The 15,074-nt window shown below is 43.0% G+C and overlaps 1 protein-coding gene across 8 annotated transcripts in view; it reads left to right on the top strand.

Moving 5' to 3' along the window:
- Nucleotides 1-15,074, top strand: part of SMOC1 (SPARC related modular calcium binding 1) — a 181,570-nt gene that overhangs the window by 53,616 nt on the left and 112,880 nt on the right. For all 8 annotated transcript variants that reach the window (XR_012159431.2, XM_073348486.2, XM_073348487.2 and 5 more), the window contains exons 2-3: nucleotides 1,893-2,064; nucleotides 7,539-7,651. Coding sequence is in view for 7 of the 8 variants with exons in the window: in XM_073348486.2 (XP_073204587.1) it covers nucleotides 1,893-2,064; nucleotides 7,539-7,651 (285 nt within the window). In the remaining variant the exon portion in view is untranslated. The remainder of the gene's footprint in view (nucleotides 1-1,892; nucleotides 2,065-7,538; nucleotides 7,652-15,074) is intronic.

Consider the following 15,074-nt stretch of genomic DNA (forward strand, 5'->3'; position numbering starts at 1 on the left):
GTCAGACAGCTTTGTAGACAACTGTAACTCCAAGGTGATTATGGTGATGACTCACATTTCCCTGTAAGGCATCCAGCTATCAGTGCACTTGAAGAGCTGTGCCTTTGTATATGCAAGGAGAGAGAGTGTCAGTCAGGGACCACTTGCCAGCCAGCCAGCTCTGGACTGCTGAGCTCATAAGTGCTTTGCCAGCAGGCTTGAGAAAGGGACTTTGATTCCCAGGCTTGAGAGTCGGCAACAGAGGAAAGGGGTTTTGAGAAGGAAGGGTGAAGTTAAGTATATAATAGGGACTAAAGAGAGGACTAAAGATCAATCCCTACTTGGTCCTTATAAGACTCATTACTGGAGCTGCACTGAAATTTTGTTGCAAATAGTTGCTCTGATTTTACATAGAAATTGAAACCTGACCATATCTATAAACAATGGGGCATATAAGAGGGGCCAAGAGGGAAATGGAAAAGTAAGAGGCTACTAGAAAAAACAGAACCTGCTGAAACTGTAATCTAGTGGTTATAGCAGGGGACTGGCAATCAAGGTTTCTTGGTTCATATCCATTCAGGAAAGGGACCTTGGTATCATTGTGGACAGGTTAATGAAGACCTCTGTTCAATGTGCAGCTGTGGTCAAAAAAGCAAATACGATTTTGTGATGGAGAAGAATATGGAAAATATAATGCCATTCTGCAGATCAATGGTGTAGCCTTACTGGTGTGCAATACTGGTTGCCATATCTGAAAGGATATTGCAGAATTAGAGGGTTTCAAAGAAGGATGATGAGAATATTTAGGGACCTCAAAAAAACCTCTCGTATGAAAATATTGGGATTGTTTACCTTCAGAAAGAAGTGGGGACATGATAAAAGTACATAAAATAACACATGGTAGAGGGGGGACTTCTGTTTTATCTTATCTTGTAGCACAAGAACAAGTGGCTAGTCAATTTAAATTTAAAAATGACCACTTCAGAACTGATAAAAAGGAAATACTTTTTCACAGAACATGTAATTAGTGTGTGGAACTTGGAGGTGACAGTTACCTCCACCATAGGATGTCACTGAGTCTGAGCACTTAACAAGGTTGCAGGAGGTACTGTACATCTATATGCATAGCAAGAACATCTAGAGTTATGTTATATGCATATTTTAAAATGGTTTTGGAAGGGATATAAAATGATAGTCAAAGCTTAAGGGCTGTTAGAGGTCTGTGATCAGTTGTTCTCAGTGTCCACTGAAGGTAGGACCAGAAGTAATTGGTTTAATCTGCCTCAAGGGAGACTTGGGTTAGAAATCAGGGGAAAACTTTCTAACTATAAGGATAATGGAGCACTAGAGTAGGCTTCAACGGAGGTTGTGGAATCCCCATAATTGGACGTTAAGGACAGGTTAAACTAGGAATACCCAGTCCTGCCTCAGTGCAGGGGAGTGGACTTGATGACCTCTTGGTCTCTTCCAGTGCTACTTTTTTCCATAATTCTATTTTGGTTTCAGGACTTAAATCAATATCTGTACAGATTAGCCCACCTTTGCCTCCTGCAGTGTTTCTTACACCTTTGGGTGGAGCATGTGGTGTTGGCCACTGTTAGCAACAGGATACTGACTAGACTGGTCACGGGTCCATTCAGTACAGCACTTCCTGTGTTGGCTTTGCACCTTTATGCCCACTCTTCCAGAGGCTGCACACTGAGTGGTAGTATTGTTTAAAGAAAATTGGTGAATGGTGGTTCCTCTCAAAATAAGACATTTTAAATCAAGTCAGTCTTCTGGTGAAAATCTAGATGGAGGTCAAGAATTTAAACTGCTTCATTTATCTCTATCTTCAAAAAGTATCTGGGCTGACTTAAACCAAAGCAAATATTTTTGTCTCTCTTCTCCCCCACTTTTTTCACCTTCTTCAGTTTTTAATAAGCGACCGTGACAGAGACCCACAATGTAACCTCCACTGCTCCAGGTCCCAGTCGAAACCCCTCTGCGCCTCAGATGGCAGGACTTATGAGTCAATGTGTGACTACCAGAGAGCCAAATGCAGGGACTCAGGTCTGAGTGTAGTGCATCGAGGCAGATGCAAAGGTAAGTGAATCACAAACTGGTTATTTTTGAGGTGGGGGCGGGAGTCCTATTTACTCTAAGGCTGGATTCTGGCATGCTTATGTTAAATAGTACCTTACTCCATGAGTAACCCATTGAAATAGTATACTCAGTTGAGTATAGTATCTGAATCTGGCCCGTAAGTGGATGGAGGAAGGGATGATTTTTTTCTACAGAGGAAGTAGAGAATACTGCTGATCAAGGGACCAATAAGTGTCCATTGAGCTGTGAGTTTGGGTATACAGAGAACACAGGATCAGCCTCCCCTCGCAAGTGGATTTGCCGCGCCCCCCCCCGCCCAGCCACCAGCAGTACACTCTCATATCTTGCCATATTCAAAGGTTCCTCCCCATGTTTTCAGCTGAAAGACTGGTAACTTTCTTGGGTCATCTACTGTCAGAGGCATTCAACTGGGCGCACTGTCAATTTTTTTTGGTCACTGGAACAGAGGTTTGTTTGGATTTGCTAGTATGGCCAAGATTTGGCTAACAATTCAGCCAATCTTTGACTTAGGACACGCAGCCTGCAATAGTGTGGAGACATTCAAGCACAATGGTAACTTTTTCTTAGAAATGAAGTAACTGTAGATGAGATCCTTGTGCAGCCACTACTTGCTATGAATGAGAACTTATTGGGTCCTCCTTGCCATCCAGAGCTGAGAGACGACAACCTGTCACATCAGAAGATGGACTGCAAATATTTTAAAATTGTTTTCCCCTTAGTATTCAGAAAACCAGTATTGGAATTTCCTGTGGGATGGAAACTCTGAATTTCCCTCTGGTCATATCTTCAGAGTGGGCCCCTGCATTACTTACTAGCCAAATGCTGCACAGATTTTAGAATTAATTTCCTTATGGGTGTTCTGTTTGTGATGGTACTCCTATTTTAGTTCTTCAAACATTACTCTTCACAACGCCACTGTGAGATGAGACTGCTACTATCTTGACTTTACAAATGGGGAGGTGATATGCAGACACACTAAGTCAAAGGCTTAAACTCATTTTGAGTGTCCAATTTGAGATGCCTAGAACTTGATTTTTTCAGAATACTTTATTCTATAAATAGCACTTCATATGTTGAAAGTGCAGCTCCTTTGTCTTCAGTTGCAGCTGTGAGCACTCAGTACTTCTGCAAATCTGACCCGAGGTGTCTCAGGTTGGGCACCCAGAACAGAAGTAGCACAATTTTTAGAGGCCACCTGTGGGAAGTTCTGATTTGTGACTTGGCCAGTATCACATAGGAACTCCTGTGGCAGAGGCAGGGATAGAATTCAATTACCTTAGCCATGAAAGCATCCTTCCTCTTCCTGCAAGCCCCTCCCTCGTTGACTATTACCTGACAACTTCTGCAACAAATGAGGCAGGGATCCTACACACAACAGCTTTTTCACAAATCTGATCCAAAGCACAGAAGTGCAAGAGACTGGCAATTAAATGGGTCTGTAATAACATGGGCAAAAGTTTTTGTCTCCCCACCCCCCCAATCTCATTCTCAGAAATGGCTGAAAGGTTTTTGCTGAAACTTCACCCCCACCCGACCCCCCAAAAAGTAGCTGGAGGCAGACACTCAGCTTGGAAAATTTCATCCCAAACAGCTTCAGTTTGACAGTCAGTAATAGAACTATTTAGAATTTTTGTCCCACAGGGAATTCCAAGATCTTGAAACTTTTGTTTTTTTGTCACATCCCCCCAGGCTCTGGATGAAAAGTCAATCACAGGAGTTCTCCTCCTGAAACAAAATATTCTGAAAATGTGTTTTTGATAAAGTTGAAATGTGTTGATTTGTTCTATTTTTCTAAGTATAGTTTTTTTAATTTTCTATCTTCTAGAAAGGAAATGTGATGACTTCCCACACACTCTGACAAAATCCATATGTTCCTGTGAAACGTTTCAATTTAATCAGCATATTCCAATGGAAAACTGTTCAATAGCTAATTGCACAGCCTATCATGCTGCAGGTCACAGATGAAACTTGTCTTTGTGTCTATAAAGACTGCACAAGAGTCTAGACCAATGGTTTTCAACCTTTTTTCACTTGAGAACCTCAAAAAAATTTCAGATGGAGGTGCGGACCCTTTTGGAAATCTTAGACCTAATCTGCAGACCTCCAGGGGTCTGTGGACTACAGGTTGAATACCTGGTCTGTGGTAATGACAACCTTTCACAAACCCCTTAGACATAGTCTGCAGCCCCCCCAGTGTTCCATGGTGGTTTAGACTTTTAGACAGGCACTTCTAATTACACTGAAGTAAATAAAGGGGAATGTCCTCTGCCATTGGATTCAAATTTAACTTTGCTATGCTAGAGCCTTTCTTGCAGTGTTCTGCTGTAATTTACTTTAATGTTCTTTATTGTCAAATTAGAAACTTATCTAATGGTGCATAAAGATCATCCTTCATGAATAATGGTGCCTGTAAGAGACTGAGGTGTGCATTGCTGTGTAATATTGCTACATCAGCTACCTGTATGTAAGAGCAGGATAAAAACCATTCCCAGTCACAAAAGGTATGAATAGTGCCCTCTTGCTGTAGAAGAGGCACCTTCCATTCAGAAGTCAAACTAAAATGTATTGCAAAATATTGTAAACTCTAAGTGTCCTTTCACCCATCACTGGAATAGTCACCTGTAGGATGGAATATGACAGCTATTTTATGGTATGCAACAGCACTAAACAATCTAGGACAGGAAATGAAGAATACTGTGTCCTGTTGAAACTGCAGGTGGTATTTAATCAGGCAGGATGTCATAACCCACATCTGGAATCTCTCCTAGATACTAGGCTAATGCCCTTACTCCTGCAAAGATTACCGGGTCTTCAACAGATGCAAGTTGTTGTACACATTGGCTTTATGTTCCCTTCAGAAGAAGGCACCTGTCACAACAGAGCACTCTAATGCTGTGCTGGGGCACTGGACTCTCACCACACTGACTCAGAGTGCTGCCTGCTGAGTTGCCATCGCCACTTCTGCATTGCAAAGATGTTCCTTGGTCATGTCCCATCCGCATACCCTCCTGACTAAGGTGGTCATGGCAATTTTATGTCCAATTTCCATAGTGGTGAAAGGTCCAAAAACAAAGAATCAAATGTCACAGGCATTCTGTACCCTGAATAATTTACTATTTATGTGCAGATAACTAAAATTGTGCTTGTGCAAACAGTAAACTGATATGAACATAATAGTTGTCATACCAGAGCTGACCCCTTTAAGTCCAACTTAACTCTCTACATTTTTAAAAAGGGAGCAATCTTCCAATTCCTTGATGAGTGGTAGCTCTCACTGAGCTGCAGTGTTGTTGCTGAGCTCTTGCTCCCCATTAGTTCTCCAGGTACTGAAATGCTCATTGAAATTGTTTCACTGCCTATTACCATATACTCCTCATTTCTTACTTTGCCATTTGTATGGGGGTGGTGGATTGAAGGTACTGGGTATCTCAAAACGATTCACAACATAGCATCCAAGGCAAATGTTGCCTTACTGATGAGAGCTGACTAGAAAACCATTCTAGATGGTAGGGCAGTGCTTAAACTACTCTCCAAATGCTTGTTAAATGTTTGTCAATCAACAGGCATTTGAGTTCATGAGCTCACACCACAGATCAGCAATACCACCTCCAAAAAACATTGCAGGGATGGAGGACAAACATTAGTGAAATGAGAGCCAGCAACCTTGCAAGATCTTGCAGAGATTTTAATATACTGGAGATCAGTTCCTTAAACCACATTGGAGCAAGTTCTATGTTTGCTCAGTGACTCCCATGAGGATGCACAGGGTGTGCAGAATTGGCTGACTGCAGAGTGTTTAAATTGAGTAGAAGTGCTGGTTCTGAGAACTTGACACAAGCCTTAAACTCTGATCAGAAATCAGGTATTTCTGAACACATCTAGATGTACAAACATCAGTCAGGGAACTCTCCAGAGCAGGGTCCTGGGAGATTTGAGACCTGAATACACCAGAACTCCAGTGAGAAGTGCTGGTGTGAAGAGATCTGTCATTCTGGCCAGGGATGGTTAGTCTTTTTTTCCCCCTGGATACTGGCATGGCCATCCCAGGGTTCGCAAGAGACTGTGTATCTTAATATCACTACTTAGACTAGCTATGTTTGAAAACAGTATTTGTATAACTGTTACCCCACCCATCCAATTGCACTTCCTTCTGTATGCATGCATGTATGTATGCTATACCCATTAGTTCGGTGGGGTCTTAGACTTGGATTGTAAACTCATTGCTGTGGAGATTCTCTTCTGTACATTTATACAGTGTTTAGTACAATGGAACCCCAATCCTGATCACCTGGCTTTGCAGCACTTCTGTAATACAGATATCAAGTAGAGGATCAGATCCTGCCATTCTTTCCCTAAGAAGCATCCCGGAAATCGGGATCCAGGATGTGGGAAGTGCTGCTCCTTATGCATAAGGGTGGCCGAATCTGGCTCTGCAGAACAGATATGTTGAGTAAGAAGTTGCAGTTTTCAGTCCTCTTCCAAACCCTACAAGTAGCGTTGTAAGAGTGTGTTTGTTTTTTAAATAAATGTAAATGCTAACGTAATACTGTGCCTTCGCAGGGCAGAGGGAAGTTTTCTTTGTGACCCTGCAGGTGATCTGCTTAAGGCTTATCAAGTATAATATTTGTTTGCCCTTTGTCACAGGATAAGATGGGCCTATGAGGGGTTGAGGTTCCAAATGCTGACCTCACCTGATTCAAGTACCAGCCAGAGTTGAGGCCTTAACCCCTCATATGCCCAGCTCCCCCTGTGACACTTTCCTTAGCAACAGGTTGATTGACTTACACCTGATGCAGGAGGGAAACATTGCACCCCACCCTCCAACCAGATTGTACTCCATGCAGGAGTCAGCCCTTAGGAAAGGAAGCTGGTGATGGCACATCTTTGCCCGAGGGGCTCTTATGAAGGAGGGCAACTTCAATTGGCCGCTAGTGCTGTGTTGGTCTTACTGTCAGAAGCTGCCTGGGGGATGCATGCAATTGGAACACCCCATCTGCAGCTGCGGTTACATCCTTTCTGCTGCCAGCATTGCCTGATACTGGGCCTGTGCTGGTTAGCTCAAGACCATCCAGAGAGAGAAGTGGTTAGGAGTGTCTTCCACTCCTCTGCCGACTCTGGTGGACCTTCAACCACTGCAGACCTTGACTTTGGCATTCGTTAGTTGAGGCCAATGTCCCCCAGGGGTGAATGTAGCCAAACATTGTTGCCCATGAAATTTGCCACTGCTTATAAAAGTGTGCAGTGGCTGTTACTTTGAGCTCCTGGATCCTCCTTCCAGGAGATATTAAAATGTCTAATAATTGCATTTCTAATGTACAGATAAAGATGGTAGGAAAACCGTTCTTACTACATGGCTTCCCATTGCATCTTTGCACTGCTGAATGTTGCCTCTAGCTATCTTCTGGGAAGCCAATTGATACTTAAAATGAGTGGATTTTTGGTTCCCTTTGCAGATGCTGGCCAAAGTAAGTGTCGATTAGAGAGGGCTCAGGCACTGGAACAGGCAAAGAAACCCCAGGAAGCGGTCTTCATTCCAGAATGCAATGAGGATGGATCATTCACACAAGTAAGACTTCAGTCAGCCTATGTCTGTTGCGATTTCCCCTGGCTGGAAGGAATTCTCTACTAGTATCTGACCAAAGGGAAATGATGACAAGATGGTAAAAATATACAGTGGTGGGCAATCACCCGCACTGACTTGGAGATCAAAAGTCCTTGCCAGTTGATAGCTGTTTGGCCTGTGCAAAACATGGTGTTGGTCACTCCTGTACCTAAAGGACAAGCCTATGCATCAGCATCCACCTTCACCATGACTAACGTTAATTAGCTCCCTTGTTAAGTCCTCGGTCTGTGCTGAGACTTAATGTGCTGTGAGGCTGAGCTCCATGGTCCTTCCTCCAGGTCAAGGTTGAGGGTTACTGACTGGACAGTGTGGGACAAGCTTCCTCTGCTGCTGGTCATACTGCGTCTGTTCTGGCAAAAGAGGGCTAGTCTCCAGAGCTGTCAACTCAGCATCTTCATCGTCCCTATATTCACTTGAAAAAAACCTCACCCATAAGGACTAACCCCTCCTTATTGCTTTAAAATTCTAGATCACGTGGGAGTTAATGGTGGTAGGATTTTCAATGTTGTCGTCTTGTAGGTGATGAGGGAACAGGCCTATCCAGTAATGGTGCCTCGAGCCTCCAGATATGGGATAGTCTTCTCTTGCTAGACCTGTATGTGCTGGAATTGCAGATTGTCTAATAGGCAAAAGGAAAATTGGCTTGGGAGAGCACCTGCTTCTTACTAAAAGCTTGATAACCTTCAGGTTTATGTGAAATGTGTTTGGTAACAACTCATTCGCAGTTTCAAAGAGTGACCTTCCCAAATGGTTGAGCAGGGAGTGTTGCTACCAGCTTCCATTGCCATTCCAAACAGTTGCCCTTAACCAGAGGGAAGGCTGCTGTAGTGTGGATTTTCAGAGGAAGAGTGGTTTGGGGAGATTAAAAGGGTAAAAGAAATTTAGTCTTGTTTAGTCTAGAAATTTTAGTCTTGCTCAGCTCTCTTGCATGCCAGTGCCTGGAGTGGCTGCTGCAGATGGCCTGTGTGGCACACTAGTGGCTAGGGAGGTAAAAGGGAGCCATGAGCAGTTTTCTCCTGAAGCTGGATAAATGGGAGAGGTGAATAGTCTATTGGACTTGGCATAGGGCTCTAAGCCAGCCATTGGAGGCTCTAATCCTGCCTTTGTGACCATGCCCAAGTTGCACAACCTCTCTGCATTAGTTTCCCCATGGGTAAAACTGGGATAGAATTTCCCTGCTATATAGTGAATGAATTATTCTCAAATCCCTATGTATAAAATGCTTCTGTACATGAAAAGTCTAAGTACTCTTTAATGTTGGCTTCAAAATAATGAGATGGGGAGTTTTGGGACAGTTCAAACAATCTGGGATGCGTTGGGGAAAGGGAAAAGAAGGATTCTCCTTGCAGTCTCCATTCTTCCCTATGCCCCCCACGATGATGAAATCCTTAAAGATACAAAGTCAGTAATTTCCCCTAATTTTATTTTTCCCCCCATCTTCACCTGTCTCCATGTCTGTTGCATTTTTCTACCTTAAAGTGGGTGCAGTCTTATTCATCCTGCCATCGTCCTGGTATGAATGTTGTGTTTTCATCCTCTTTTCCTAAACAGTTTGAGGCAACCTCCTATTTGTGTATAACATGTGCCTTAATTTTAGGAAAGATGGGAAATGGGGTGTGGGGTGAAATGGCAGGTGTTTCTTCCCATCTCATCTTTTTCAGACAATCATTAAGATTGGGTCTTGTGCAGGGGTATGTGGATTATATTGATGTTGGTGTGGGATATTTAGGAAACCTAGCATAGTGGGCTAATTAAATGTACCACCGTGAAATCTGTTGGTTCCCCCTTTCTTTCTAGAGCTGAATTTCAGCGTGTCCCCCATAAATTGTGCTTCAACATTTAGAGATTAAAACATTAGAGGATAGGATGGAATTTCTGCCCTAACTGCTGGAATTAGAGATCTGGTGATGGACAGTCCTTTCTTCTCAAACTGAGTTTTATTAAGTCTGTTGGTGATGGTCACTGGAGAGGTCTTGAGTGAGCTGCTTCAGCATTCATTGTACAGCATTCATTGTACTTGGTCCCAAACATAGGAATGGCTATACTGGGACAGACCAATGGTCTGGCTAGTCCAGTATCCTTTCTTCCAACAATGGCCAATGCCAGATGTTTCAGAGGGAATGAACAGAACGGGGCAATTACTGAGTGATCAATCTCCTTTGGTCCACTCCCAGCTTCTGGCAGCTGGAGGCTTAGGACACCCAGAGCATGGGGTTGGATCCCTGACCATCTTGGCTAATAACAGGTTTCAGAGTAGCAGCCGAGTTAGTCTGTATCCATAAAAAGAACAGGAGTACTTGTGGCACCTTAGACTAACAAATTTATTAGAGCATAAGCTTTCGTGGCCCACTCCTGTTCATCTTGGCTAATAGCCATTGGTGGACCTGTCCTTCATGAACTTACCCAATTCTTTTTTGAACCCAGTTAAACTTTGGCCTTCTCAACGTCCCCTGGCAACAAGTTCCACAGGATGACTAAATTGTGTGAAGAAGTACTTCCTTATGTTTTTAAACCTGCTATTTTCATTGGATGACCCCTGGTTCTTGTGTTATTAGAAGGAGTAAATAACACTTCCTTCTTTACTTTCTCCACACCAGTCATGATTTTTATAGATTTCTAACATATCCCGCTTTAGTTTCTTTTCCAAGCTGAACAGTCCCAGTCTTTTTAATCTCTCCTCACATGGAAGCTGCTCCATACCCTTCATTTTTTGTTTCCCTTCTCTGTATCTATTTCATTTCCAACGTGGTGGTGGTTTTGGGTTTGGGGGGGGGGGGTTTGTTTATCTCTTTTTAAGATAAGATGACCAGAACTGCATGCTGTATTCAAGATGTGGGTGTACCATGGATTTATATAATGGCATTATAGTTACTGTCTTGTCTATCCCTTTCCTAATGGTTCCTAACATTAACTCTTTTGACTGCTGCTGCATGTTGACTAGATGTTTTCAGAGAACTATCCACAATGACTCCAAGATCTTTCTTGAGTAGTAACAGCTAATTTAGACTCCATTTTATATTTATAGTTGGGATTGTTTTCCACTGTGCATTACTTCGTATTTATCAACGTTTAATTTCAGTTGCCTGGTCACGCAGTTTTGTGAGATCCCTTTGTAACTCTTCAGGCTGCTTTGGACTTAGCTATCTTGAGTAGTTTTGTATCCTCTGCAAATTACACCACCTCATTGTTTACCTCTTTTCCCAGATCTCTTATGAAAATCTTGAACAGCGCTTGTCTCAGATCCCTGGTATCTCTGAAGGATACCACTATTTACCTCTCTCTGTTCTGAAAACTGACCACTTATTCCTACGTTTTGTTTCCTGTCTTTTATCCAGTTACTGATGCAGGAGAGGGCCTTCCCTCTTATTTCATGACTGCTTGCTTTTCTTAAGAGCCTTTGGTGAGGGACGTTGTCAAAGGCTTTCTGAAAATCCAAGTATGCTACATCCACTGGATCACCCTTGCCCACATGTTTGTTTGACCCTCTCAAAGAATTCTAGTAGATTGGCGAGGCATGATTTCCTGTTATAAAAACCATTTTGAATCTTCCCCAACAAATCGCATTCATTTATTTGTCTGATACGTCTGTTCTTTATTATAGTTTCAACCAATTTGCCTGGTGCTGAAGTTAGGCTTACCCACCTGTAATTGCCAGGATCGCTTCTGGAGCATTTTTTAAAAATTGGCATCACATTAGCTATCCTCCAGTCATCTAGTACAGAAGCTGATTTAAGTGATAGTTTATGTACCACACTTAATAGTTCTGTAATTTCATACTTAAATTCTTCAGAACTTTTGGGTGAATATAATCTGGTCCTGGTGATTTATCACTGTTTGCTTAATCAGTTTATTCCAAAACTGCCTCTACTGACACCTCAATCTGGAACAGTTCCTCGGATTTGTCACCTAACAAGAATGACTCGGGTCATTTCCTCACATTCTCTGCAGTGAAGACAGATGCAAAGAATTCACTGAGCTTCTCAGCAATGGTCTTATCTTCCTGGAGTGCTCCTTCACCACCTTGATCATCCAGTGGCCCCACTGATCGTCTGGCAGGATTTCTGCCTGTGATGTACTTGGTGTTTTCCCCTCTATAAGGATGTTAAATGTAATACAATATTCCATCTAACCTTTTGGTGACTTGCCTTAACTCTCAGACCTAGATAACCATTTTTAGGTAGGGGTGGGTGTGTGTGTGTACATACACTAAAATATATATATTAGTTATATATACATAACTCTTCACGTGTTCCCTCAGATAAGTGTGACTTTGTCACATAAGTCTCTAATGAAAGCCTTTCTTTGGCAGACTAGTAGATAAACGAGAGACCCAGGGGATCTCTAACTCTGATGTACCCCTGTGCCCTCTGGCATCAAGAGGTCCCTGGGTCGCAGTGATAATATGGAATATAGGGGTATATTGGTAGAGGTGCAGGAGGGACCCAGGATTGAGATAGTAAAGGCTGCTGCAGACCAGGATTGAGCTGCCTTTTCAGAGCTATGTGAAGGAAGATTACACATAGGATACAACTGCTCTATGCCTTGCTTGCTTAAGCCGTTGCTGTGTTCTCCTACTTCTCCAAAGTCCTGGGCTAGTGCCCTAACCACTGGGCAATCCTCCTTACTCATGTCTGAGAGAAGTGTGGTTTGCTGGGAAGGAGGCAACTGAGACTTAGAGGGATTTCTTCTATTGTTCCCAGAAGCACTGTTACAGGGAGGACAGAGTGGGCTCAGATGACTTGTATTCATTACTGTTGCCACAAAGAGCTTCAAAAAACTCCTTCTCTGATGTTCTGGGCTCATCTTTCAGACAAAAACCATTTGTTTCCTCTCCAGAGTCTAGGGCATTACAACCAGAGGTGAATGAACCCACCTTAACATTCAGAGGTTCAGTCACAAACTCTCCAGATTTTTGGACACATGTCTGAGAGCAAGGAACAATCTTATAGCATTTCAGTACTTAAGGTCCTAGGCCCACTTGGAACCCAGATGCAGAGGGACTAAATGGAAAATTAATGGTCAGGAAAGTGGAAAATTCATCTGAAACTCAAATTAACCAAGGTCATTCTAGCTTTTAGTTCTAACTGGTTCACCCATCTCTAATCACAAGAGAAGGTGTAACACGCAGGGTCAGAAACCTGAGCTGCTTTGAACAAAACCAATATCTATCACTTTCCTCCCAGGGGTCCAGTTGGACTCAGTGGTAATCAGGAGGGCATCAGGTAGTGCCTCTCCTCTGCTTATCTGCTGTGATCAAGAAAAGTCCACACTACCAGGGCATACAGTGGTGCAGCTGCTTGCTCTGGTGCTGGGCAGTGAGCTTTGTTGCTGCCACCACCAGCCAGGCTAGGCCTCCCTGAAAGCAGCTCTGCACTCTTGCTGTGAGTTCAGTCTGGTTCAGCACCAGAGAATTGCTCCACACAGGAGTCAGAACCTCCAGCAAAACAGGGCCCTTGGACAGAGTCTCTGCTCACCGAGAGCAAGCTGCTGGTCTCTAGGACAGAGCCCTGTACACTCTCCGTTTGAGCTTGAATACCAAACCAGAATTCTGTCTGTAAAGTCAGGATGACCAGTTACTCCAGGACATACCTTGCACAATTCCTATGTCCTTTCATGAGTACAGTTACAGTAACAATAGTCATTTATCCAGTCAGAACATACACACATTCCAACAAACACATGTTGAACTATAGGTAAGCAATGAAATTTAGACTGGCCCTTCCCCCCTATAGAGGGAGGAGAAAGTTCATCCCTCCTAATTATCTGAGCCCCAGAGGTAAAACATACAGTGGAATCAGCAAGGCGTTGTACATATTTGTGAACTAACAATAAGGCAAAGTGAAAGGGGAGACTGCTTATGGTTAAGGCACTTGACTGGGACTTAGGTATGGGGTTTAAACCCAGATCCATAACAGACTTCCTGTGTGGACTTAATTTCTCTGTGCCTCCGTTCTGAATCTGTAAAATGTGGGTAATACATCTTCTCCCACTCCAAGCTTACCCTCCCAATTTAGATTGTCACCTTTCACACAGAGCCAGTCTTGCTTTTTTTGTACAGTGCCTAGCATAATGGGGCCTGATCTTGTTTGGATGCTTTAGGTGCTACCATAAGTGAGCTGCTTTGTGTTGGAACTGGCACTCCTTTTTTCTACACACAGTGTTTGCAGCTTTGCTTGCACATAGGAGTTAAAGTGCATTTGTGACCCAAGAACCCCTTAATAGCAGCTGGTAAGGAGGTTTCATGAATATCCTGATTCTGGTCTGTACGTTCTAGGTCACCAAAGATGTCATGTGAGGTCTTAAAAGCCAGGGTCACACTGGTCATTAATATTAGTGTCTGTACATACAATTCTTTGTGGGGTGTGTGTACACACAATATTTCAAAGTCTGTATCAAGACAAGGTGAAAAACGAGTTTTCCTCCAGACAGCTGGTAAGTAATGTGTATCTCTCTGACATGTAAAATAAGCTTTATAAGCTAAACACAATGGATGCCCATTTACATACAAAGTCAACAGAGATGGCGCACACAGGAAAAACCAAACCATGAGTGGTATCCTGGCTGTGTGCAAAGATGACAAGCTTTCAGCATATATCTGAGGCAAAGACACCCCATCATCCTGCACCTAGGAAATAGACCAGCTGTGTGTTCAAATTCACAAATATGGGATCTCAACCAGCCTTTTTAAAAAAGCTGCAGAAGACACTGAGTAAAATAAAACACTTTAGACAGGAGGCGGACTTGTTAAGTTTAGTCTCCAGAAAGCATATTAAGATTTTTTTATATGTAACCATTTTTTTAATATTCTTACTATTTGAATCTTCAGTCTTTGATAACCATATTCTTGTTTTCACTCTCAATATATCTAAGTGCTGTGATATTAAGCAAAGTGCTGCTCCTGAGTTGATTTGTACAAACTGGTATGTACTAGTCCATTGGGGATAGGAGACCTGGTATTGCTGTGGGTGCTCAGTGGATAAGAGGCTAGATACTACAGGGGAATGTTTCAAATGGATTTGGGTAGTGGGGTACACCTACTGTTGACCCACAAGGCAAAGTAAGGGTCGGCATTGCTCAGAGGAGAGCATTTGGGTGGCTAACAGGCTGGTGGTATCAGGGAGCTGATGCCCAGCCAAGCTCAAGCAAGACTACCTCATGCTGGAGACAGGGTAACAAGGTGATTCTCAGTCCTAGGGACAGTCACAGCATTGCAAAGATTTTGTTAAATTTAAAACGCTCCAGAGATTTTTGTCAAATTGACTTCCTACTCTGCTTGTGCATATAATAAAGTAGCATTGGGTACAGTTAGTAGGAATTCTGTGACTGCAGGTATGAGTGGGTGGTGGTAAGTTACTCTTGGAAGTGG

The sequence above is a fragment of the Lepidochelys kempii genome, chromosome 6 (assembly GCF_965140285.1).
Source record: "Lepidochelys kempii isolate rLepKem1 chromosome 6, rLepKem1.hap1, whole genome shotgun sequence".
In the NCBI taxonomy this organism is placed as follows: Eukaryota; Metazoa; Chordata; order Testudines; family Cheloniidae; genus Lepidochelys; species Lepidochelys kempii.